This window comes from Temnothorax nylanderi, unplaced genomic scaffold (genome assembly GCF_030848795.1).
Source record: "Temnothorax nylanderi isolate EJ_2023f unplaced genomic scaffold, tnyl_v1.0 TNYL_tig0011_pilon, whole genome shotgun sequence".
Taxonomy (NCBI): domain Eukaryota; kingdom Metazoa; phylum Arthropoda; class Insecta; order Hymenoptera; family Formicidae; genus Temnothorax; species Temnothorax nylanderi.
In genome coordinates, this window is record NW_027249073.1 from 1,127,334 (window position 1) to 1,155,289 (window position 27,956).

The 27,956-nt window shown below is 43.4% G+C and overlaps 1 protein-coding gene across 2 annotated transcripts; it reads left to right on the forward strand.

Annotated features, from left to right (window-relative positions):
• The first annotated feature begins 249 nt into the window (after positions 1-249).
• LOC139767648 (PTB domain-containing engulfment adapter protein 1) lies at positions 250-27,935 on the forward strand. Of its 2 annotated transcripts, none has more exons than XM_071697141.1 (9): positions 250-406; positions 22,092-22,202; positions 22,320-22,387; positions 25,088-25,270; positions 25,386-25,712; positions 25,810-26,021; positions 26,099-26,313; positions 26,385-26,611; positions 26,684-27,935. In XM_071697141.1, exons 2-9 carry the CDS (start codon positions 22,130-22,132, stop codon positions 26,756-26,758), a joined length of 1,380 nt encoding a protein of 459 aa, XP_071553242.1. In that variant the 5' UTR covers positions 250-406; positions 22,092-22,129; the 3' UTR covers positions 26,759-27,935. The 2 variants fall into 2 exon arrangements, with proteins under 2 accessions (XP_071553242.1, XP_071553241.1); XM_071697140.1 differs by lacking the exon at positions 250-406 and adding an exon at positions 10,104-10,301.
• Positions 27,936-27,956: the final 21 nt, after the last annotated feature.

The following is a 27,956-nucleotide window of genomic DNA, read 5'->3' on the forward strand; positions in this document are numbered from 1 at the left end:
AGATTTTCAAGGCGCAGCTAAACGTGGAAATTATCTTATTGTTTAGTTTAATTATTGTACATTTTATTTCTTAATTTTTTTTATTGTCCAGCGATTGATAATTCTTAGTTACTAATCTGGATGAAAATATTCTGTCCAGATCTCGCGCGCAGTCCGACTTTTCCCGCCGACCGCCATCGCGGCGACAATTCAAGATGGCGGGCGCGAGGAGCGCGCCGCTAACTGCCGCTAGACGGCGTCGCGCGCGCCGGTCCCGCCTGGACTCTCAAACGTACTTTTCCCCGTTCGCACTGGTGAGTCGCGTGCCCGTCCGAGCAGGTGAATTACGGTTACGGTTCTTCCTGGAAAGCGGCGGCCCGACCAAGGAACGTCGGTCACCGGGCAGCACAACGATCCATCGCGGCCGGTAAGTGAAAACACGATACACACCGCGTCGCGCGTCGCGCGCCGCGACGCCTCGCGCGCGTTTTTCGGGTCTCTCTCCCGAAAAGAAAGAGAATCGCCGGCTTCGAATTTCCCTCGGGTGCCCCCGTGTGTGTCCTCCGTCTCGAGCACGGTGGAAAACGTTTCTTCGGGGAGCACTGTGTCGGAGCGCGCGACTCCGACTTTCTATTTCGGCATTTTTACCAAGAGGGACAAGCGCTGCCGCGGTTAACTTAACGGTGGAGAGAACTCGGAGAACGCGCGCGCAAAGGTCGAGCCGTCCTCCTTCGCCGTCGGCTCCCGAGGAAGGGTTAACGCGCAAGGTGCGTGTCCTCGCGACTCGACTGCCTTTTCCGCTCGTTCTCTATTCACCGCGGACTCGTCTCATCACGCCTCACGTTCGATCGAGGACCGTCACGATTTTGTCACGAGATCTCCGATCGCATTGTGCGCGATATCAAAACAAAGTTGACCTCTCGCACTTATTTCAGGGGACCGAAAGTGACGCGCAGGTATACACCGGGGGGAGTCTGATTTCCTGTGCCGCGGACGTGAAAAAGTTTCTCACATCGATCGTCTCTCTGTGATTCACACTCAATTTGGACGGGAAATTCGACTGGCTGTCTTTCGAAATCCGGAGTTCCCGGAACATCGACTCCGATATGCTCCGATATGTCGACTGTTTACCTGCTCCCCGTGTTTATACCTGCGCGTGCCTGCGCTCTCGGAGTCGTGTTTTTGCACGCGGAGATTCCACGGAATAGGATAGAATCGAAAACACGTTACTCCGGCCGTATCCCTTTGACGGGAATTGAACGAGGGGTTCACAGGTGCGCGAACGTAACCGTAAGCGATAACGTAAGCGGTCTCGCGCGATCAGGTTGAATTTCTGACGTCGCGAACTGACCCAAGGACGCCGTGGCTCGCACGCGAGTACCTTCAAATGTCAGAAGCACTTTTACTGCAGGATTCGCCGTCGCTCGCGACCGTTTTCGCGCTCCGGCTCGTCTCCTCTCGATCGGGATGACGAAATTTAACGGGTCTCGTCGATCGACGGGGTCTGACGATCCCGTAAACATGTTTGACTGTCTCGTCAAGGAACAGTCGTCTCGTCAAGCGCGTCATTCTCATTCATTATTATTTATCGTTTATTACTATATGTGCGGTGCCGTTCCTTGAACGCTGAAAAGGTTAACGTCGCGCAGATAACGTTTCGTATCGTACGAACGCCCACTCTTCGTCCTGTTCGCGACTTGTCTCTAAAATCGTTTTAAATTACGATACACGAATTATGATACACGAGGGAAGTAATCGATATCACGATTATTCGTGTTGCGCGATCAATTCGGAATTAGCGGAATTAACTTTGCTTAATTTGCAATCGAGATATTAATATATATATATAATTCTGTGATAAATTTAAATACTTGATATTGGGATCTAAAGTGAGTGCGTGCATTTACTAGATATATTTAAAAATACATAAAGAATTCGAGCTTCCTCGACATTCTCGTAAAGCTACAATGGAGCGTTGTTCGCAGAACGGTGGAAAAAAAAGTGAGGAATCCATCGCTGTGAGTCCTTCCGCTCGCACGAACGAGCACCGCCGACGACAATAACGGAATTCCTCGAAATACGGTATTCGCGTGTCGCGCGCGTTAATCAACCGCTAATAACCGCCGCCACGAGCCGTCCTCCGCCGAAATGATTGATTAATCGCGGCTTTCAATTAGACAGGAATTAATCCGTCACCTTGTGTGCGGAAATGAGTAACACTCGGCGTATGTGTCGCGTATGGCCTGGTGGTCGTTCGTTCGCGTGCGTCCCGTGCGTGCGTCGTTGCGTGTATTTGTGTGCGTCCGAGCGTGTACGCTGCAGAGTGCAGACTCGTTCGAGTCGCGCCGCGCCGCGCCGGCCGACAGTAGGCTGACAAAAGGGACCGGTTTAATGGCTAAGCGAAATGGCTAGGCGAATCGACTTTTAAAGAGCCACCCGGTGAACACACCGCACGGCGGAAGACACATTGATACGAGCGAGGAGCAGCCGCGAGCCGGTGCGTGCGTTGCTCGCAGGCAGGTAGGCAGCCTGGCGAGGTATTCGAACCTGCCATTCCGACAGGACTTGATGGCGTCACGTCACGGCAAATGTCCGCCGCGAGTCATTCTGCGCCGTTCTCTTACCACCGTCGTTACCACGCGTCCTTATCACTTTTCTCAAATAATACGTGAACGTCAAACACGTGCGCGCGCGCGCGCGTTCCAGTTCCTATCTCTAAACGAGTGAGTTCACAGGATAAAAGCGAGAGAGGAAATTTCCTTGACGAAACGCCGGGACACAAGTATCTCGAATTTATAGCTGACGTTTAATAAGTTAGATTTACGACGTATAAAGAATTTGGTTTATTTAAATACTTAGAATAGCTCGAAAGCACTTATATATATTCATAACTTACTGTAATTTATTGTTTGACTCTATAATGATGTCTCGAAAATGCTTAGGAGATTATTTATATAATTTTATGTAAACGGTAATTCCGTTTCTTTTGTCCTTCGTATAATTTTGGGATCAAGAGTGGCTCGTCAGGTTCTCTGGTTTCTTTTTATTTTTGGAGCTTAATCATCGTCGATCACCTGACAACTGAGTGGCAACCTTCGACGCTAAGTAAGATGATAACGATCTCGAAGCGAGTCGTCCTTACGTAAAGGATCCGCTAATACGCACATTCTTTCTAGTCAACGACGCAGATACGCAGCGCGCTTGAGTCACCCGGTATAGGCGAAGGTAGCAATTTATTGCAGCAAAAAAAAAGAGAGAGAAGGAACCACGGAAACACCGGTTGTCAGACGGAGGCAATTTGCTCTCCGGACGGTGAAAGAATCTGAATTTTAGGCGTTATCGTGGCGCACGATAACCACGGGAGACGGCGACGTGTTTGGATGCGCTTCGACGGCACGCACCGGACGCTGCGGAAAAGTTCGCCTAGTTACGACACTGCGAGAGAGCAGCAGGAAAGCGGTAATACCGCAAAGGAACGGTCGACTGTTGTTTTCGTTTCGCTTTGTCCCCGTATTCCGGCGCTGCCTACATACGCGAGCCACGTACTGTGAAATGTCATTAGCCCCGAACGGAGCGAGGGGGCGTAACAGACCTCGCGATATTAATTCAGATTTAAATACGGTTGCGGCGCATTTAACGCCTCCCGGTCTACCAAAGGATGTCAATGAAATTTGTTTAAATATTTTATTTCGTTAAAGTTTTATTTAGTGTAGGGGACTCTCTTGTTACTTTTCTGAAATACAATTTCCGTCGGTTGGTTACAATGGATCTGCTTCCCCTGCTCTTGGGGGAGCGACTCGCACCTGCTAGAGCTGCTAAAGAACATCGCAGATGCGTTGCTCGAGGCAGATGTCGATATAATCTTTCGTTCCTCAGATTTAACGTCTAAAGGTTCCGCGCTAATAATTCGCAACAAGTTTCGCAATAATTCTTAGAATCATGTCTTCATTCATTCTTGCGCGTTTTTACGTAACGCGATAATTTCAAGGAAATTTTTATATTTGTACGCTAATTACTCATTAATTTTAATGTTAATAAGGTAACGTTGAAACTTCTGTTATACTGACATATATATACACACATTTACATTCCTTTGTACTTCGCCGATAGCTCGAATGTTAATACATTAAATTCTTTACAAAATGCTTACAGGAAAATGGAAAAAGGCAGAATCCTTCTTCCGGTGGGCTGGTCGATATCGTATAAGTCAATATGCTCGTACTCTTCGGAGTAGCTAGTTAGTATATGATAAAGCGTGAAACTGCATAGCTTTATGTGAAGTGTGTGAAGCGTGGAAAACGGTATCGCAGCCAAACATTCAGATAATCCTATCTCAGACGTTGTCGTCGTGCGCGCACGTAACGGTGCAGGCGGCCCCGATAAGTCACCCGGTGTACAAAGAGAAAGACAGAAAAAGAAATGCCGGCCTTTTGTCGTGTAACGACCCAACGACACAATGTTAGCACACCAAAATGCGGGCGGAGAGATGGTCGGTGGTCAAGAACGTGATTAAGGGTTTCCTCAAGCACGGTTGACGAGTTTCTTGAATTTACGGCTTGAATACCGCGAGGATAATTCACGGTCATAACGCGTATCTGTTACAAATCTTACCTAACAAGGACAGCAGGACTGGATTTCCGTGCAATTTAAACAAGTTTGAGGCGTCACATCATGGAAAACCCTATACTTTAAAGATTATTTTCTATTTATTTTAATTGTATTTTAACTAATCTAATTTATTTTTAATTTCTTATAATTGTGTGTCACTGTTTAAATTCGCCATTGAGAATTGACGGCTTTCAATCCGAATCGGAGCAAGGCGCGATTATTTGCTACTCACCCTTATACTCATCTGGCATCGAACAGATTCTGATTGATTAATGAATTATTGGCTCGTCGTATATGTGAGTTACGAGTCGAATTGGCGGGCAACATTTGGTATCGTCATCTTATGTTATTTATAAATTTATGGAAATCGGCACGGGTGTGCCGTGACGAGACGCAGACTCTTTTGTATCGGATGATCGTAAAAATGTCGGCAAAACGCCACGTAACGCCGGGATCGACGTCGCTCGTGAATCGCGTTTATTCCGCTTATTAACGTTTGATTTGCATTCCTCGAGTCATCTGCGAAACTCGCGTGCACGATTCGCTTATCGTACACGCGAGAAATATTAAAAAAAAAAATAGTAGAACGTAAGAAGATATTAAACTCTCAGTCTATCTATATCTGTAATCATTGCGCATATTTTATACAAATTAAACGCGCAAAATCCTGATAAGGTGGTTGTTACTACAAAAGCGCGTATGCGCGATTTGCAAGTATAAGGATGTATTCCCGGTAATACATCCATAACTAATGGAATGACAAATTGACTTTAATATAACGACTTGATTACTAAATGCAATTATAGGTAGAAAGAATAGAAAGAATAGGCACTGCACGACGCACTTAACATATTACATTACGAGGCGGGGAATTAAAGAATGTGACGTGAGGTACGCCGAATAGGAAGTCGATAATTGCAGCGTGACTATCGGTTTCTTTAGCCACATATTCCCGAGACACAGAACGAATCTGTGTCTACACGCGTCCTGCACATAGGAGATGCGTGTACGCACATGCGTGCGTCGCTGGCGAAGCTTGTTCGAATGCACGTGAACTGCATTCCACGATAATTTTATATGCTCTTGTCGCCAGGCTTGCTTCGATTCCGATGTTTCATGACTGAGTAAGCTCTTAACTTGTCCGAGAGAGTCAGAGCGTTAATTTTTTTTCTCTGTAAAATAGCGATCTTATTGTCAGTAAAAATTTAAGAAAGTAAAATATCCAAAAAGCTTTCAAAACTATACGTTTTGAATACGACGTTTTCCATATTCGTATACGAATTTTCGCCTTGGAATAAATTCTTTTCGCGTTTGCGGGATTTCCAGGGTCGTATGCGGATGAGCGTGGACGTGATTAAAGTTGGAAAATTGTCGCGGAAGCTCGTCTTTTCCCGATAATCTTTGTTCGCGCATTGTCGACGCGGAAATTACATATCTCGAATCCATCAATTCCATTCCCTCAACTTCTTTCTGCCCGCTGCTTCCGGGATCACCGTCTACGTCATGTTCGATGATATAAAAGTTTCGTTCGCGCTTCGTGTTGCGTCAATAATTTTGAATTATTACTTAATAATAATAATTCTTTCCTTAATTGATTAGGAAATTTTTCAGACTAGGAAACATTTATCAATCAGATTTAATGAATGGAGAAATCCTCAGAAATCCTAGCTTACAATTAGAGTCGAGTTCATTCTTGCTCGAGGCACATCGCCTATTTAAAAAGAATCATCTGCCACGTGCGTTTCATCGATCGTGATGCGCTATTATATACCGCGATCTTAGATTACATAACATGTATATCTTTCATATCGCAACAATACGTTATCGCAGTGTTACTGCATTGCAAACAATTTTTCGAGCAACACGATACTGAATAATTAGGCAACTCGACTTTCCGCCGTTGTTGAAATAATCTCGAATGTCACACGAAAGGTACGTCGAGCGTGATAAAATGGATCAACAGATTCGTTACCAGTGTTGCAAGGCGAAAAAGAAAAGTTCTACGAGTGTATATTTAAATATCTCAAACATACCGAATACCTCGAGATACTCGAAATATCCCAATTACGTAATTATTAGAAAATCTGCACAATTTAATCGATTTATATCTGGCATCCTGGAAAGTTTAAAGTGATACAATTATTTCAGGTGTTTACGGTTCCGTACCACGCTTGGCGCGCTCGCGACGATTACGCGGCTGAAGATCGCGATTTGCGCGATCCGCGCATTTTACGCGAGCGTCATTACGAAAAATGAAAGTGCAAATCGAAGCGCAGGAGAAGAGAAGTCGCGGGGGGAAAAACGCGCTCGCGCGTCCGTCTCGGCTGCACCGATATCGCGCGATTTCCGTGCTATATCTCTGCGCGGCCACCTCGTGTTTCCTATTACAGTGAATTCGAGAGATACGATTTCGCCTCGGCGTTTATCAAGTGGGCGTACATACGCGCGTGCAAACGCACGAATGCGTTTTCCAGCGGACCTTTTACGCGCGCTCTCTCGAGGGCGTATCACGGCCGTCAGGCTGATTCGCTTTGATCAATCGCGCGAATTCCAGTCGAATTATGCGTCATAATTATTTCTCACCTAATAGAGACCACGAGTCACCGACGCGCATTCATTTTTACGCTAACCACCCGGCCGACCGTTATTATGTAAAGTGAATGTGCACACGTGTACGCGCATATGTGTATAATGTATAATCGTCGTCCCGTTACCGCGCGATCGCGTACACAATGCCGCGCGATCGAGATCTCCGCGCGAGAGATGTTGATTTCGCGGAAACTCGCGAGGAGGCTTGTCGGCTCGCAAAGATCAATTTACAGCGTGGTAGGGTTGCAGTTTTAAATACTTCTCTCTAGTTTTATTCCGCGTGAATCGCAATCGATCGCGAGCGCATATCGCTGAGGCGATGACGGCTCCGAGTTCTTTTTCTTTCATCAGCGATATGTATGTCGGACATGCGTGCGAATCGAGAGATACTTTCCCTACTTTCGCGCGCGGCTACCGTCCGAGGCGGTTACTAGTAGCGATTGAGCATTGTCCGAGATGGCCGTTGCCGTTGCCGTTGCCGTTGCCGTTGCCGTTGCCGTTGCCGCCGCGCGCCGCCGGTGAAACCGAAACTCGAGAAAGTTCCAAAAAGATCGACGAAACGCGTGAAAATCACGCGGATCTAGAATCGTGAGAAATCATACCGCTACGAAAGTCGTCTCGCGGATACCGGCCGAAACGGAAATGTGAGGAATCAAAACAATAATTGTGCAACTAAACCTTTCGTTTGATTGTATAATGAGGCGACGAGCGGCGCGCGGGGAGAGAAAAAAAAAGACAAAAAACCGGTTTTCCGCTTGGACGCTGAATCACACCTGGAACCTGTCCGCGTTTAATACACCCGTCGTATCGACGCACTCGGCCGAGTGGCGCAAAACGCCATAACACGGTGTTTTGTTTGGAATTATCGCGTTTCGTTGCGCCGCGCGAATGACGCACGAAAATCCCGAATCTTTCCGCAACACTCGGCGAAATTCACGAAGCCGGTTTCGCGAGCGCGAATATGAAATCACTTTGTTTTTACAGCGACGAAATCGACGAAACGAAATTTTTAGTCGGTCATCGGAAATAATTGATGTGATTGAAGAGAAACTTTTGCGATTGCATATTCCTAAAATTGAAGCACGAAATTTTTTTACGGTATGTGGTCACTCGAATTTAAAGAATATTATTATTGCGAAAATAAACAGGAGTTTCGAGACTTCCGAGAAATTCTTGAGATGTTTAAAGAATGTTTTTAAATCAATGCTAATTATTCAGGGGTAACGGATGAAATTGAAAGTTACCGAAGGATATTTATAGCCAAGTATTTTACCGCTCACTTAGCAAATCTCATTAAAAATCTCGTAATATTCCTTTATCCTTAATGATTTGTGGTCGTGGGTTTTCCGACGTAAAACGACGAAAAGAGGAAAACAAGAGAGGCGGAAAAACGTGGAAGAAAAAAAAGAATGATTTATTGATCTCGCGTTTACGCGGTCACGCACCTTTTGCGTCGTATATGCGGAACGGTCCCCGTGATTTCGCAATTCGGTAGTTGAATGCGCGCTCGCTGATAGCGTGCTCTCATAAAGGAGAGACACCGGCGTGTGTATGTGTCTGCTCGTGTGTACACGGGGTCACTCGTTGCGAATGTTTCGCGCGTTTATACGGCCGCGGCCGCGGCGTAGAAGTGCGCGTGCATCCTGTCGCGAAGCCTCGCCCTGAATTTCACTTCTAGGCTTGTGTAAAATTCTCGGGAAGGACCCGAAGGACACTCGCGGATTTTAGCGCGGATCTCGAAGAGAGAGAAAGAGAGCGGGAGCTTTAGCTAGACAGAAATATTTTATTAGTCGCTCTACGGGGGGAAAAATTCACATTTAATTGCCGTGGCGCGTGATCCGGTTGTGAAAACCGTGATCGCCCTCGCAGGAATCGGGAGCAACGCGCACTCCGGGTCCGGACACGAGACTTCCAGACTCCGATGACGCGAAAGTGACGGCTATGTTTATTCGCGTCAATTGGCGCACGGTTCATTCTCCCGCGTATAGCGCGGCCGGGAATTGAATTCGTCGAGATTACGTGCTAAAGGTTTCAGTCCGCGCACGGCCTCGCGTAACAATTCGCACCGACGGGCTATGAATAGAAAATGGAGTGTAACTATCGTCGGCCAATTGTTCCGAGACGATCACGCCGCGCGGCGCCGGTTATCCTCTTATCTATTTAGCGCGAAGGGACAGAGATGGATCTCGTAAGAACACGCGTCTTAGTCTTTCTCACTCTGTCTCTGTCTCTGTCTTTCTTCGCTCTCTGCCCCTCGCCTCCTCCTCTTCCTTCTCCCTGTAACAACCTGCTGTAGCCCGCGATGGAGGACGGACAGGCTCTCGGCGCGGCGGCCCCGGCCGTGGCTGGTACCGCCATCCTCTCCTATCCCTTCTCATTCTATCGGATCATCTACCATCAACGATCGCGCTCGCTACTCCATTCTGCGAAGAGACCCGGCGCGACAGCTCTCGACCGACCAGTCCCTCGCGATCTCTCTCTTTCTTGTTCTCGCTTATCCCGGAGATACGAATTTCTACGCTTCATCGCGATCCTCTCTCTCTCTCTCTCCTTCTATCTCGCGTCGTACCGTTTCCTCCATCATCTCTCATCTCTCATCTCTCATCAGAGATAGAAATTTCATTACCGGCGTAGAAGGAGCACGGAGTAATCGCTCAATCTCCCGCTTGTTTGAAATTCTTCTTCTTTTCCATGCGAGGAGATAACGAACGGATCGCGGGGAATAGGTGGATGATGAGGACGGGCCGTACCCCGACCGTGGCTGGTACCACCACCCAATATCAGCCTCCGTTTCACCGAATAATCTACCTAGCGGCGCGCGGGCGATTCGACTCCCACGACCAGCTGCTCGACGATCGGCCGCGTTCGTTCGCGTTCGTCCGTGCTCGGCACCTCTTGTCGCGCTCTCCTGCTCTCCTCCGCGTTCGCCCGGCGACGTGCGCTCACTCCAGTCCGTCGCGAGCCGTCGCGTCGGTCGGGTTGTATTGTTCCGTGGCATCTCCGACTCCGAGTCGTCTCTCCGCTGTTGTTTCCCAGCTCGATTTCCTGCGCGAGGTTTGGGAATGTGTCCCGCGCGACCTCGTTGAATGTCAGTGAGTCGTTCGCACGAGCAAGAAGAGCAACAGGTGAGCGACTTTTGCAAACGGCGACTCGACCTAATAATACTTGATTAACAAGCGACATTTAATACCGCGAATGTCTTCGATGAAAATGATAGGAATTTATTTTCAATAAGCTTTCATAAAAGAACCGATTATTCATGATATGAATAACAATAGTTACATTATTCTTTGTACATGTATATATATACACGCGAGATCATTATTTTACGTAATATGAATGTCTGCGAAAAATTTGTCATTGTATGCAGAGCCGTGAAACCGATGTTAAAAGATTATTGTTCCACCAACGCCGTGGGTTACGTCGGAGTTATCGACATCCGGCTTGTTCGCGCTACAGCGCGAGATAGTCGGACGGACGTCATTCGCACGTGCGAAATCCTCTTGATTAGATTTAATTACGGAGGCGTAGCTCCCATCGTGTGCCGATTCGAAAGTCAAAAGTCATCGACACGAATTGCGCGAACGTGCGAGACGGTAGGTCCCTTCGTCCGTAACGCCAAACTAATAGCGACCTAATCTCACGGTAAGAGATTTTATAATTAACGGCTAATTGTCCGCTCGCTCTCGCGAAATCGCTCTCGGAAAACCTCGGTCGGACCTGGAGAACGTAGATATATATAAAATGGGTTACTCCGTTCTCCGCGCGAGTGAAAACGCGCGCGCGCCGCCGCGATCGGACGCGAATAGAATCACTTTCTTACGTTCGCGCGCGAGACCGATCGTACGAGCGATCGTGTGCGAGCCGCGAGGCGGCGAGGGATCCGCGAGGAACGAAATCGTAACGAGAGACGGACTTCGCTCGGCGCGGCGGCTGGCTTTTCAGTGAAATCCGCAAATTACGGGCGGGCGCTCCACTTTTCCTTTACGGGGCGTCTCGCCGTTTCGTCGATTACTTTCTTACGTCGTGCAACACGGTCGAGAGCCTCCGCCTCGAGACCGGGATCGATCTTCGTCTCGGCCGGTCGTCGCGAGTTTCTTCGCCGCGCCATTAAAGGTCTTACCCTCCTCGCTCGCTCCTCGGAGCGAGCTCTTCTCCGTGATGGGCATTAAACGCCAGTTCCGCGTATAGAAACTATCGCTCTATATAGAAGTCGGGGTCTCTATTAGCGGCTAAACAATGGCAGACCTGCACAGTCGGACACGGAGAAATCGGGACTCTTTCTGTAATCACACAACGGCACGAGATATTTATGTTTGCGATTATTGCGTTTTCATTGTCCATCCATTTACATTACTCGTAAACTGTAGTTAGAGATTTAAATTAGATATATTAAGCATCCGGTCAACAGGTGCTTGTATTTCGAGGGGATGGATCTATGAAATTTTTCATATTTTATTTATATGTATATACTAAGATATTTAAGTATTATTTAATTCTAGGTATATTTAGATAATACGTATTACGAATTTATTTATATTTATTTTATTGTGACGATAGAGATTGATGCAGACTTTGACGCGCGCTACTCGCGCCATTAATTTCATTCACTCTAAATGGACCGATTTGAGTGGCAATATATTTATCATAATTACGCACGCGTAGCCGCCCAATGCTGATAACGGCGCGCTGTCGACAATAAATCCAGCGACAATTAGCCGTCCGCGACGTTAAACAGCACGCTCCTCCGGTTAAAAGATAATGACTCGTTTCTCACCCCGTTTCCTCGCGAATGCAATTAGACGTAGCTACTGGGAGAGTCGCCCGAGCATCTCGGAAGTAACAGTATCAGTTTTTACAAGGCCGTCTCGTCCGCCGGTTGCCCTCCGGGGCCGGGGGCACCAAAGGCCGTGCCATTCGCTACAACGTGTCTCAAAAGTCACGGACGATCAGTCCCTTGCTTCCAACTGGAATACATCCTTTGAATCGAAAAATACATCCTGCAGACGATAATACATACACCGGAGGAAATCTTATCTTCGGGGTGATGAATAACAATGCCTGAATTCGGGCTTTTAAAACCTTCTCGCTTTCAAATTTCGAACGAATTTTATCAACCGTTTTAAAGTCCGTCATTTACCACGCGTGTGCATTTCTGCATTTTATTTAAAGAGTACATCGTAATTTGTAACGTAAAATGCAGCGGTGCATAATTTGCACACGTTTGCAAGAAAACGACGATGCAACTCGCGAGCGAGTCCTTTTTTTTAATTGTTCGCGCAAGATTGCTGAGGAATGCGGCACGCTTGCAGCTCGATGCAAGCTGAATCGGGAACACTGCGCGATCTTATCGTGTTATTTTGACTTTTCGGAACAGCAGCGAATGTCGGCTTTGACGCAATGACGCAACAAAGATCCCGTCTCGAGCAAAGGCTATCGATTCGCCGCTATTTTTCGACGAGTAGGCTCAAAAAATATTAAGCGCTAGGCGCCGTTATTTCCTTGAGAGATTCGCGGAAATCGCGGGTTATCAGCAACCGAAAGCCTCCGATACGGAAAACTCGTGTCAAAAGTCAACGACAATCGACACAAACGTGAAGCGTTCGAGAAATCACGTCGAGAGACTTGAGATCGAGCGCGACGTGACTTTTTTTCGAAAATTCAATCGTGCTTTATCTCCTCGAGATGATCTAGGTAGGAAAACATCGAAGAAAAATATCGAATGCGTGTCGAACGACCGAAGTTGAAAATGCACTCGAGGATACGAAGATCCTGAAATCTGACAACTTGCTCCGACCGTGCCTTCGTCAAAGTCGAAACTATCTCTAATGCTATTTGCGTACGTTTGTGTGTAAGTGCCGACGACATACTCGTGATAAAAGACGAATGGAATCTGACTACAAGAGGAAGTTCTGTAAATCTAGGTAAAAGTTTTCCACAGTTTTTATCTTAAAGATACGTGCGTTATCGAGAGGCATTTCGCGTTTATCTCCGAGAAATGTTTATCTTTCCTGAAACGAAGTAATATTTTTGAAGATACAGCCACATTTTACATATTCATGTAGGAGGACATATGCTAGGTAATTACTAATTTCTATGCAACATTATATCGCGGTTTTACAATTTACTTTATATAGCAATTATACATTTCAGGGGATTGAATCCATTTAAATTAAAGTGCATAGCCTGCGTGTGACAATTTCAAATCATATTCATCAATTAGCACATTGTATTATAGGTGCATTGCCGTGTTATGAGAATCAAGATTTACATTAAAGCGGCACGCACTCAGATACACATGCATAAAAAGAGCAATGCATAGCAGCGTTTCCTTTAAATAATCTTCTCATAAATCTTGTTTTCGTTATCAACGACGCTACGATCGATTTATATACGTACGATCTTCTCTCACTCGTCAGACGCGATTCATCATTGTCCGGAAGTGGAAAATTTTCCGTCGGTATATCCTGTGCACGTAATGTATACAATAGAACATTTTACGTTTGGTATGGGAATATTAGACGCTGGTTTCTTTTCGCTTGTTACCTGGCCATTGTACCCACAATGTATTACCGGCGTAAGCGCTGTGGGATAACACGCGCATTATATTTAAAGGCAGATGTAGAGCGAAAAGAACAAGAGAACATTGTTGCGTATCGAAATGCTGAGAATCTTAATGAACACAGGTATCGAATAGCATTAATGAGCCGAATAAAATTAGGTCGAACGTAAGATATAAGCATTAGATAAAGAGATGTATGAAACTGTTGTGAAGTGGCAATGTTTCTCAATCTTCCAGCAATAGTAGCAATTAAACTCACGAGAAGTGAATATTCGACAAAAGTAGCACGGAATAAGTGGAAGTGCATTATATCTCAAGCGAAAATTTCTTGCGACGAGCGGAAGGGTTAAAGCTTTCGCGATGGTTGACCATGTGGGTCACGACCCACAAGATTTTTTCTCTAAACACTGCCGAAGGCGTCACAGGAACCCGGGAGAAAGTGCGACCGGCCATTTTCTAATTGACCGCATCCGCCGGAAAAATAGAGTTTACCTCGTTAAACGTCACAGTCATTCCGCGCCGATTAGTATGGACCATAGATCCTCGGCTAATGACTCGCGAAGAAACCCGCGCGAACTTAATGCGCTTTTCCACGTCACCCTTTCTATGTAAATCGAATTTTCACTCGCGCGCGAGCCCGCGCTATCGAACGGATCTTTTTGCGTTCCGCTCGCCGCTGATCACGCTCGGGGGATTTGCTTTTATTTTTCGAATGAAAGTCCTCCATGAAAGGATGTTTCCAATAATAATCTCTAGAACGACTCTCTCTCGATATTCGCGTTCGTTGCTCTAAGAAATTGAACTTTATTGCAATCAATCATTTTTTCTTATGTATCAAATGGGAATGTACACCCCCGCTATATCACATTATCTATTACTTTTGGACGTTTTAATATATTTAATACAATAATTTTTTTATTTAATTTATATCTTAATGAAGTTCTGACTGAAATAGGTAAAATATGATATAATAATATTGACATAATATGTAATAAGATAGTTAATTTGATATAATATATAGTATGTGTGTGTAACATGATATTAAAAGTCGAAAAGTTGACATCTGTACAAAATAGCGTCTCGCTAAAGCAAAACCAATGCCGATTTCGCCATAGACGGGAGAGAAACGCGACGCGACGCGACTTTTGATGCGCTCGGTACAGCGCTTCGGATGGGCGCCCCATCAATCCGTCGGTCGACCGGATCTACCATAGGCGAGGCAGAGATTGAATTAACAGCGATACTAATTGACCACCGGCACCGCCGACGGGTGGTCAGCAGCTGCAACTGCAACGGTAGTGAGACGCGATTGTCTCGTTGACGGTGTGGGGGAGTTTCACCTTGAACGTTATGCAACCCGCCGCTTCAACGTATGCATCAGCCGTATACGCCGGGGTTAGATGCACGCTGGGCGATTCCGCGCCTATGTGTTTAACAGCCGTCTAATGGTGCCAGTGTCGTCGGGCAATTACAAATTCCGCGAAAGCGTTTCTCTCGCCGGCGCGCGGCGCGCGGCGCGTTGCTCGTTGCGCGTGCATCTGTCGTCGCGCTTTTCCGCGCGCGGAACTCGACGCGGACACGACAATACGCGATGCCAACGGTCGCCCGATGGAGCAATTATATGAGTGACATTTACGTTTGTCATTAAGTTTTGTGCGGGAAGGGGAGAACCCACTTGAACTTGATCCAGTCTGCAGTCGTTGGATAAATGCCGAACATATGCCTGTTCTTAACAGTAGTTGGAATCTTTACTGTTTTATTTTCTTACAGGAGGGATTTCAAAGACTGCATTTTAATATAAAAATATAACATTCTAATAATAACATTAATTCTACGATATAATTGTAATAATTAGGAGGACGTGTAAAAACTTGACGAAAAATTTTGTTGACGGTCGAAATTGGCAGTGAAAGTTGTTGATATTTGGCACGTAGGCAACGTGCATGATTATTCATTATTCACGACGCGAATTGTTCGCGATAGCTATACATGTTAATGATCTGCAAATGGGCCGGCGATTTAAATGATGTCAAAAGCGTATTGGCGGAATGCGGCATGGTAGCTCAACAAACAGGCACGTTTACTGCCTCTTCGTTGCATTGATCCTCTAATTATAAGTTATTTAGATACGAATCCGTAATCTTTGAAATTATTTAAACTAAACTTGAAACTCAGACATATCAAACGAGAGTTTTGCTAATTAAATCAGATTTCTCCCCTAAGCCGGGCGTATCGTGTTTCTTTAATTATTATCTATGTCGAGTACCAATAAACTAGAATTGCACTCGGTAATTTAATATTGTTGCATTCCCGGAAGCACGTGTAACCTTACGTTTGTCTGAGGAATCGAGGATAACAGCCCGATTAAGAAAATGAGCCGTAATAACAGCTTCGACGTTTGAATCATAAATGAAGGTTCTCAACTTTTTGTTCTCTCTTTTCCTTCTTTCCTTTTTTTTTCTAATATTCCTTGAGAAATGACGCTTTCCTCTCGGCGCACGTATCTCTTCCTTGAGCCATCTGCTAGATTTTGTATTCCTTTGTTTGTTAATTATTCATTGGAAGAGTGAAGTTCGATGTCATGAATTAAAAACATTTTGTGTGAATTATTTTTGTATATTCCTGTGACTAAATAATGCATTCAATTTTCGCATCGTTTATCACTCGGCTATTTTTCACGCTTTAAGTAATAGCGTCATTAACGCATATATCGCTATCCTTGAATTCAGCGTGTCTCGTCTCGTAACATCACGTGCAGCTTCGTACGCAACGTCCAACGTCCAACAACGCACGCGTGTTTATTAGCATACGGTTTTTGCGGCGCATCTTCTCGATCGAGCGTCTAATAGATTGTCTCGAGATGTTTATTATTATCGCCTGTAATGGGTAGCGCGGGTAGCGCCTGTTGATGCATCGCATATACACGCTTCTGCTTTAATAATCGCGCGTGTCGGTTAAATTTCGCAAGCACATTATCAAGTCATTATTCTTAAATTTTGCATAAATTTTAAAGACATTAAAAACAGCGATTAAACAGTAAAATGAGCGTTCACTACGTGTCAATTCAAAAGCTACGATGACTAATTAACCTTGGAGTCGTTTCATTCTGCGAACGATATGCGATCCGTAAACGGCACATGACTTATATAGATATATAACGTTAGACATGAAATGTTCGAAGTAAAATGATAACTACAAGCGAAATGGCAAATAGTTTCCGCTTTTTTATCGTAGATAATATTTAATTAGATCATCGCGTCTCTCGCAATTTTTTTTTATTTTAAATATGCGACGTCTTTACCAAGAATACATTGAAAAAATAATCCCGATGTACATATTTGAATCACAATTAGGATCACGCTGTCGTAATGCCGGTTGCTCAAGAGTGCCGTTCGTGTGAAGACATTTCCCTCGAGCGCAGGGCCTTTTGTGTGGCCACGATTTTTCTTTGTGTTTCCGGCGAGTGGCGTCGAATAGAGGATCCTTTCATTCGTACGTCAAGACACGATCGTCTCGCGTTCTTCAGCGTTCTCGATGCGAAGTATTTCGATGTGCTCTCGATGCGCCCATGCGAACGTCGCTCCCTACGTTCGTGAAAGGACCGCTATCTATTTGCCTCGTTGTACGTGTCAAGCATATGAAATGTAGTAAAACGCGCGTGACACGTGGTTGTAGCGATACCTTTTGTTGGCCCTTCTCGCGGCGAATAATTGGACGTTGAACGCTTCCGGGTGAAACGAGCGTCCGATGGAAACGGATTATACATATATATTCTTTAATCCTATAAACACTTCATTCACGTTCGATCGGCGAGATCGGCGAATAGATAAAAAAAATATTATTCGTCTACGTGCACGAGTAACGTGCTCGTCGCTATTAATAGATAATTACGTATCGAGGAAACACGACTGAACGCTCGTTCTCGATTATTGCCTAATTATGGCGCGCCGGTACCTCGGATCTCGGCACAAAAACCCGATACTTTCCGTCCTTCTTATCGCGAAACGTCACGGATAATCTATACGCGGCGGATGTAGGCGCCCGCGAGACATGCCTCTCGTGTGCGATCTTGCCTTCGCGAGAAGTTGCTATCGCGCCTATGCGGCATGCGCGGTCGTGCATGACGGCGCGGCGTGAGGGGTTCTACTTTCTTCGATGGCCTCTCTAGAATCGGGCCCCATCGGACGTTAGTATACGCAACGCGCACGCGGGTAACACGCGCGTCACACAACGCCGGGGCTTATGCATTTAATAAACGCAGCCAAGTTCGCTTTCGCGTAATAAATTGTAAGGCAACTTTTCCTGCTGCGAGCTAAATCTTAACGGTACATCTTCGCGTTATGAAAGCTCCGCAAATGATAGCCAAGCAACTTTCACGGTTCCCACAGGGGAACTTGAAACGCTTGCGACGCAAGGAACTCGGCGATCGTGCCAATTAAAGGAGTAATCCGACGTGTAACGCTGATGAAAAAAAGAAATACGTAGAGGAAAAAAGCGGGGGATCTAGAGGAAGGAAAGGCCGCTCATATATGTATATCGGAAGTATTTATTAGAAAAGGATAGATACGTGTAACTGCACACGTGCACTTATCTATTTTATTATTAGCATATAATGTATATATAATAAGTACATTGGTTAACGTTTCTATAATCATTATAAATATAGATTTTGTTTTTCATCCCATTGTAAATGCACGAAGTGCATGAATTATAACTTGTTACATGTGATATGAAATATTTTTCTGTCACTTTGGCATATTACTATTCATTATCTTAAATATTTTGATATATTGTCTAATATTTCTTTGTGAACGCATATATTAATTGATTTAATAATGTATACCCGTTTATGTTTTGCTAGATATTGCTAATTTTTTTCTTTTCACTGTACACCATATAATTTTGTAAGAAAACGTACATAGCTGTTATTATGGACGTATTTTTAATCGTCAAGAGAGAGGACTCGCGATTACTACTTTTACTCGTCGGATTTATAATCGGCGAAAAAATGCTAATTTAATTGTTTCATAACTACCATTGTCCGCCGCAAATCGTAATCGCGACGCACCCGGCGACTGCGAAAACACGCAAAGAAAGGAGGAACGGGGGCGGACAGTTTGATGTATCGCACGACGGAGAAAGAGAGCGGCACAGATCCGCGCCGTGATCCGTTCGCACGGCGTGGCGCGGCGCGGCGCGGCGCGGCAACGGCCCGGCACACAACGCGCTTCGGCTTTGGCGTTCGACCTCTTTGCGCCTACGTGGGAGGAATAGGAAGTCGTGCATTAAATCCGAACCTCCACCTTTCAGCGCTTAAACGCCTCTCAAATGGCATGGCCGCGGGACACCGTCCACTTCGAGCGCACAAAAGCGAGATTGCCTCCATTCCTGAATTGACCGCGACGACACGCGACGTCGATCTCTTCGGAGATGTCTCCCCCAGGACGAGCGATACCCGTCGACGATTTTAAAATTTAATTATTCTCGAATGCATGTTGTCGGTGCGACATCGATACTTTATGGCCGGCACTATTGTTCGTTGATGCTCTGTCTGAGATTTGCGAGATTACGTATCTCGATAAAACACTCGTTATTTATTCATTGCAATATTCCTGCAGCACACTAATATTCGCAGACACTGTAGAAGTTTTTGTGACTTTCGTTCTGTTAACTCAACATGTTTTTTTATCTTATGCTTTTTTGTTTCTTGTATTATTTTGATTCAAAACAAATATCGATCTGATAATTTTTAATTTATAATTACATTTATAAACTCATAAATTATTGGAATTCTTTGTAACGTATTTAACAGTAACAAATAGCTAAATTCTTGTCTCATTCGTGCTAGAGTGACCGCGCCAGCTTAACAGACATATTCAAGAACGTCTCGGCGAGCTCTTGGACTTTCTCGCTCGCGCGTATCGAGCGGAAAAATTCCAGTCTTGGCCGCTCACTTGTGATTACGCTCATTGCCGAATTAACTGATGCGAACGTCGGACGTTCCCATTCGCGCAAACGGAAAAATTCTACTCCGATACTGTCTTCACGTTCGAGTGCAGAGGTAGGTGGTATCGGAATTCCGGATGGATGTACGCGTTCTCATGAGGCTGCATTCCTCTTTTGTTAGAGAGGAAGGTGTATGTAGATAAGCCGTTTAATCTCGCGCAAACACGCCTACGCATACCGTGACACTACGCGCAGTCAAACTCACGATTGCGTGCAAAAAGATATTCAAATATTTTTGCAGGCGTAAGTATTTCTGGAGTCGTCTGAGATAAGTTTAAAGCTCTCTCATGTGTTGACATATAATTAGTTTACTCAAACAAACGTCGACGTGCATCCGCTGTTCCTTTCTAGACCACGTTCTTTACTTCAACATTTTCTTTCTCCCCAATTAGCTGAATTTTCTGCAAATTTAAACACGCTAACTGAAATTAACATAAAGACGTTTTATTCGCGAGTAATTACAAGAATTGTCGCGCATAAGGTTAGAGATAAAATATAAATAGTTTGTATCAGTGTTCTGTTATGTTGTGGAACAAAAGTAAAGATATAGGATTGGTCAGAGATGGGATGCATGGATGGACGAACTATGCCGCAATGCAACGTGTCGATCGCACTCTATCGACATCTCTAACTGCGCATACTTGATCCAATTGGATACTTAATGTCTCAAAGTCTGAGGTGGTGTCATGCGCGAGATGATGAAACGCGAAAGGATTTAGCCTTCGTCGTCAAGGCTGACCGCTGGTACACCGCGAACAACCGTCCGTGCTTTAAGTGGATTTCACACGGTGTTCGCGGCACCTACGAGAAACAATAGAGATTCTTCATAACGAGATTCTTCATTTAATTTCAAATCGTCATAATGATCGGTATCTTTCGTGAAAGAAGAGAAAAATATCGCGATGAGACACTCCGAGCGTGAGAGAAAACTTATCATTTGTGCGCTTGTGTGCGTGTGCGTGCGTTACACGCATGTAATTGACCTGATTTTCTATGAATATACATAGGCTTCGTTACGTCAAAAGATTCAGTCGCGTTCCTCGGATAGGAATGATAAAGAGAACTGGATCTCGCGCGGGTGAGGAGGACGGGGAGAGAAATGACGGGAGACGTCGAACAAAGATTTCGCTACTGCAATCGTTTCCAATGAAAGAGCAAGGAGAAGACAGAATGCACGCTCTTATTGCATTCTCCCTCAGGGTCGCGTCAATCTAGAACTGTAATCTGTAATTCATAGCAATGCGATCGAAATTGTCTAACATAATAGCTTAGTTATTATTGTAATTGTTACAATACATAGTAGGTTATAATAATATAATAATATAGTCTTTTATGTTTAATATGTATAACTTTAACATGTAAAACGTGAATTACGGATTAATTCTTTAAGGACGGGTATTTTAAACGAGCTTTATCGCGCAGAACGCAAAAAAGGGGAAATATAAGCTATTTATACAAACAAATTTAGTCAGAATTGGAATTTTTATATTAAAAAATGATGTAATGATAAAAAATATATTTTATTGTAAAATTATGTAAAGTATACTGTAGCTGCTGTAGCTTATTTACTCGTTTTTAAAAGGTTAATGATTCATATCAAAACTATAAAATTGATTTATATAAAATTCTATTTGTAAATCGCATATTATAAATTTGCAGTCGACGCGACACAACTTGATATGTTTTTGCGCTCTTTTGCAACATAACAAGACTGTTCTTTGATCATGAGTTCTTGTTGACCATGATGATACACGCGTGATAGCTGCTTATAGCTTTTGCGTCGGAGCTTGTGCGCGAATAGAGAGTAAATTTCGGGACACAGATAAAAGCGAGGGCGGCACGCGAGAGATCGTGGAAATAAGAGGAGAACGCGCGGCAACCTGGATAGGATCCAAAACTCACGTCCCACCTCATAGAATGTCGAGGGAAAGGAAAAATTACAACTGGCGTTGGCTTTTGACGTTTGACCAGCGGCTCATTTAAATCTTTTGTATTCATAAGCAGTCGATCTACAAGCCTTTCACTTGAACTGTTACTGACAACGAAAGAACTCGTATATACGTATAAAATTATATTTTTTGAAACAGAAAAAGAAGTTAATTGTCATATATTAAAGCTAAAAAGTTTCTATTTTATAGTTATATATTTTATATGTATTTTAAATGGAATAATCGATGTCTAGAAAGTTTAATTTACACCTATAAGTGTATCTAATATCTATATTTATTTTGTGTATCTTATATCTATATTTACTATCTATATTTAGAAATGATATACGAGCTACTTGCATATTGGGAATTAGTCTTTTTGTATGCCAATTCAATGGTTTGTCGGTTTTGTGTTGCAGAGGGGTCTGAGAGTCGGTTGTAGCCAGAGGCCGACAACATGAGGAACTCGACGTTACTGAAATGGGCGCAGAATTCGGCGAACAATAAAAATCAGCCGAGTAAAAACGGAGGTGAGTAACCCTGGCTCTCCAAAGCACGTGTGTCGCGAATCGCGACTAGTATTAGCAAATATGGCTCGCCGCTGCTATGGCGAAGGTTGAAAACCATCGCGACTCTCCTGTTCGCAGGAACGAGTAGGAACTGGATACACCCACCGGACGCGCTCCAAAAAGGACATATCGCCTACCTAGTCAAGGTATTGTACGATTTTTAATTTTTATACTGCGAAGATATTGTAAGTAACGTTGTGTTATGGAGATATTACTTATATCTCGACTTTCGTTCGTAAAGAACTGTAACGATTATTTTTGCGAGTCACAATTTGTGCTGAAATTCGTGCTAAAAGATTAGAAATAAATGATTTTTGTAAAGCAATAAAATTTTTATTTTTATAAATAATTTATTAAGATTACGTTTTTTTTCCAACGGGATGTTGAGAGTATTTTTAATTATTGATATGCTGGCGTATGCACATTAACCAAGGTCGCGGTACGCGATTGTGAAACCGCGGGATGAACAACAACGAAGAGACGACAAGTATCATCTTGGCACCGTTTCTCGGTATCTCGAAACTGACGGAATGAAAGGTCGAGGCCGTCGCGACGCGTATTATCTATCCTCTTTTTCCGCTTTTAATTTCATCTCCGGTAGCTTATCGAGCCCGTGAACCCACTCAACAGGATATCCATTACGCGTTCGTGAAATTTGTTGACGTGCGTTCGCCTAATTACCTTTCGCTGCTAACGAGCGTAATTAAGCTAAGTTGATTATTTCGCCGGGCGGAACGCCGAGGCATCGTGCACAGCCTGAGAAAAGCCGGAGAAATTGCTGGCTACTATTAAGCAATAACTGCGGCGGAAGGGTAATGAAAATAGAAGCAGTTGATTGAGAACAGAATCATTCAATATTTTTTATTCTTGTATTTTTTTATAGAGAAAAGAAATATTTTTTTATTTTTTTTAATTTTAATATTTTATAATACAATAGATTGTTATATTTCTCTGGAAAAAAAAATTATCAGAAAGCGGTTTCATAGAAATATTATATAAGAATTTGTGATAATTGATTCAAATTATTAAAAAAATTTAATATTTCCTGTAATGAGAGAAAGGAGTGCAAGGCTGGAAACGAAAGACGCAGACGTCTCATACGATGTTTAAGTTGAATCTAATAACGGGAGGGGCTTAATGTCCGGTCGTTAAAAAAACGATGCGGACGTAAAACCGAAAGTGACCCGCGATTTGCACTTTCTAGAGCCGGTTGTAGAATCTCATTATTTCCATGACTTGCACAGAAATAGGAAAAAAGATCCTAGGCTCGAAGCGTTCATTCATTTCGCGTCACCCGGAAAAATTGCGCAACGATCGCAACCGCGCACCCGCCTGCCTTTCGTTTCGAATTGTTACCGGCACGTACATACGTAAGTTTCCCCCATGAATACGAATACGGCATATATCGCGGATGAATTGTTGTTCGAGACGCTGAGACCCAACAGGCGCGTCGCCCGCGCCGTGAGTTCGTTGAACTTCGAAACTTCGCGCGAGCGGCCAGATTTCACTATCTCACGAACGAAACGAGTGTCGTGTCGTCACCACTAGACACGAAACAGCGGAATTGGCATGTCCGGACATGCCTTTTTCTCTGACCGGATTAAGTTTCCGCAATCCAACTCTCCCCGTGGCTTTTTTTCGGAAGATATTCCCGCCCAAGAGAAGTTTCTCTTCGTGGCACAAAATACCTCATATTCCTATCGACTGCATAATTGATCTCATTATTCATTACATTAGATTGACAAAAAAGGCATAAATCTTTCTTTTTTAATTAAAAGCAATTTTTAAAAATTTTGATAGCAATTTATTTGAATTTTTTAATTTTTTTGTAATCCTAGAAGAATTTAAAGATTATATCTTTTGGCTACCGTATTTTTATTATAATTATATCTATCCAAATCCTTATTTTATTTTGTGTGAAATGAGATTAATTATTTATTTGTATATTTATCAGAAATAAAATGGAAAACGCGATCGATTTGCATAAGTAATCGAGATGACGGTTTCATCATCCAAGAAGATGCGTATTTGACCAGAAATATAAAAGTATCCCGAGATCATTAAACTACACAGCGAAACGTCATCGTGGCGTGATAATATCGCGCAATTTGTCAGTGTTACGTTTATCGCGTTGTTCGTGTAAGATTAAAGTGCAGAAATATTTTATCGGGTAGAAGGAATGCGGCGTAAATTGCCGTTAGATTTGCGTCTTATTTTCAAACGTCATTGCGAAATGTCTTGTTTCTTTTGTTTGGTTTGCGAAATGCGATGATTGCAAGCAGTTCCTATTAACTATATCGATTAGGATTAATTTCTCTTCTTGCCGACGTATATCCGACTTCTTTTCTCGCTCTCTACGTATCGCGATCGACGTTTTTATTTGTATCGGTGATTTTTTGCAATATGCGCGCTATAATCTTTGCGCTCGACAAATAAAGTTTTTTGTATGGTTTAAGATGCCCGGAACTCTTAAGCTGTTTTGATTGCGTAAAAGTGTATATACCGATTTATACAGCCATATCCACAAGCAGTTGAACAACTTTTCTCTCGGAAATATTACCTTGACGAGAGATGTCGTGCGTTGCTAATTTACAGATGCATGCCGGAGATTTACGACGATTATAATGCAAAAATATGCAGGCCGCGGAGGAATGCGTTAAAAAAACCGCGGTTAATAAAGAAGTGCATTCGTATCGCGTTTTCAGCGCGCATTTTTTCTCGGAAACGTCACAACGTTTCTCACGCTGCGTCGTTTCTCTTGCTGTTTTTGTCACAAAAATTGCGCATACACGGAATGTACCTGATTCCCCTTTTTTTCGTCATCTTCCTATGATTTGATATTTTAGTATTTGGGCAGCACAGAGGTGGACCAACCCAAAGGCATCGAGGTCGTTAAGGAGGCGATCTGCAAACTGAAATTCAATCAGCAACTCAAGAAGAGCGAAGGCACGAAAACCCCGAAGGTCGAGCTCACCATAAGCATCGATGGCGTGGCGATACAGGAACCAAAAACGAAAACGACGCCCAAGGTTAGTGCCATTCGTCGACGTGAAGATGACTTTTACGCGATAATTGCGTTCCGTACGTTCACGTGTCCAAGGCTCGATTACTTGACCATCATTTAATCGAAGGTTATTCTTGCAGCGAATTATGCATCAGTATCCGTTACATAGAATCTCGTACTGCGCCGACGACAAAGGGGAGAAGAAGTTCTTCAGTTTCATCGCGAAGGAAGAGGACGCGGAGAGGCACACATGCTTCGTTTTCGTCAGCGATAAACTAGCCGAGGAAATCACGCTGACCATCGGCCAAGCTTTCGATTTGGCCTACAGGAGGTTCCTGGAAACATCCGGCAAGGATTTAGAGACACAACGACGTTGTATGGTCCTGCAGCAGAAGATAAAGCGACTCGAACACGAGAACAATGTTTATCGGCAACGATTGCAGGATGTCGCGGCTATTAAAGGCTCGGTTAGTTTGAAAAATATATGAGATATAAGTATATCTAATACTTAATAATATATAAATAAAAATTATTTCAATACTTGTTGACTATATTTCTATTTAGGCGGATGTGTCGGCGTACCTATCGCAACATAATATACCCGATATTCTTCACGTACCTGGAGCTCCTACGGATTCACCACAGGTCAATGGTACGATTAGCCAGCCATTGCTGAACATGAGCGACAGCAACGGAAATACATCTAATGGACCACAGCAACCGCCACCAGTTCCACCGAGAAGTTTCGAGAAGAGTTTTGACGATGATTTCATGGGGTATGATCAATTTGATGATTGTAAATTTCACTAATCTCAGTTTTCTTGATTTCATATTATTTCTTATTTTTTCATAGAAATGAGCCAGCGCCAATGCCGTCGGTTGGCACTAAATTGGAAGGACTGTTGATGGACGAGTTTGAGGAAGATTTCAATCCAAGAGCTTACGAGACCGCAACCAACGGTCTTGCCAATCATCAGTCAAATAACAATCCGCTCCTTAATGGTCAGATATCTTCAGGATCGATCTTCTTCTCGCAATCTAACGGCACAACCAGTCCTCCGCCCCTGCGTAAGTATACAATTTATGGATATTAACTTTCATTATATATCATCTCTAAGAATATTGTATTCTCTATCCAGTGGCACCACCACCAAAGACGAAAGACTCGAGACGTCAAAATGGAATCAAGGAAGATCTGTTTGGTAGCATTCCTTTCAATCCTACGCCGACTTTAAACATGAAGAATGAATTTAAGGATCCGTTTGAAATGGGAGAATTCGGAGCTTCGACCATGACATCTAATCCTAGCCAGCAAGAACTGGAAAACGCTATTGGTCTGCTAGACAAGAAGCTGCTGGAGATGAAGGTAAAACATGCAATTTTCATTCTCTAATTGCTTCTGTTGTAGACAGGTTGTAACATGGTGAAAAATTTTTAGGATGGTTTTAGTAGAGGGCTGTGCATCGGAACGGATGACTTTTCTTTGGAGAGCTTGGACCCACTGCGGAATTAAAATCGCCAATCAGATCGGAAGTTACGAACGTTCGAACGAGAACTTTATTAAGTGCTCTTAAGATGCAGAGTACGAAATACCAATTAATACGGATAAAGTAATTAGGGATTATGTCCGTGTAAAACCAAAATTAGTCAATTATTACTATTACCCTACTCGTATATTTATGATCATGTTCGATATTTATGGTACACATTTATGTGAAATAATTCTATAAGCGTGTATCCTTCTACACTCGCTAGTAATCTACGCTATTCTATTCGTCGCTTTAGAACTGGGGTCCAATCTGAATGACGCACTGAAAATGCGTTATCGTTGTTAATGATCAGTCAGTGAGAGGAGATCTCAAGTCGACCGTTAGAGTGGAATGAGACATTATTCTAATCGAGACAACATAATTATATAGACGAAAATTTGTTATATATATATATACATACATACACAATTTTTTCTTGTCGCGAATCTCATCGACGAGAATTTGATATATATGTATATATATATATATATATATATATACAATTTTTCTTATCGCGAATCTCATATCGACGATGGTATGCTTGCGTCTTTCATATTTTTTAACGAGATATTGAAAAAGAACTAATGAATATTATAATTTTGTAGCCATTGAATTGAAGAATTGGTGACGGCCGAGCAATCTCTTACATTCTAAAGCTACAATTAAGAAAAGCTACAATTGATAATATACATTTTACACTCGGCCTAGTTTGATTTAAACTCGTCACATTGTTGTTCAATCGTCTGTCGAAAAGTGAGCTAGTAGATGAAAAAAAAACAAAAAAAAAAAACGTAGCACTAACGTAGTAGCGTTTAGAAATCACACTAATAATACGAACGCATAGCTTTCATAGTCTGTCGATTGAACTCATACACTCAGCATATCCTCTTTCTTTGGTCTGTCGTACATACCTTCACCTTGCTTTTAACGCGTAAACGTAAGTGATAGGAAAAGAAAAGTTAATTGTAGGAGCGCATGAAAACTTTCGGCTGTAGAGTTTACGGTAATACGTATCGCGACCCGACCAAACGTAAGGCGTTAAACGAGTTCACGTTTATCGCTATAGAGAGGATTAGTAATTATGTACATATGAAATATTATTGTTGCTATATTGTTTAAGATATAATAGTTAAGAATATAGCATATGATTATTACAACAAATATTGAACATCCTATACATCT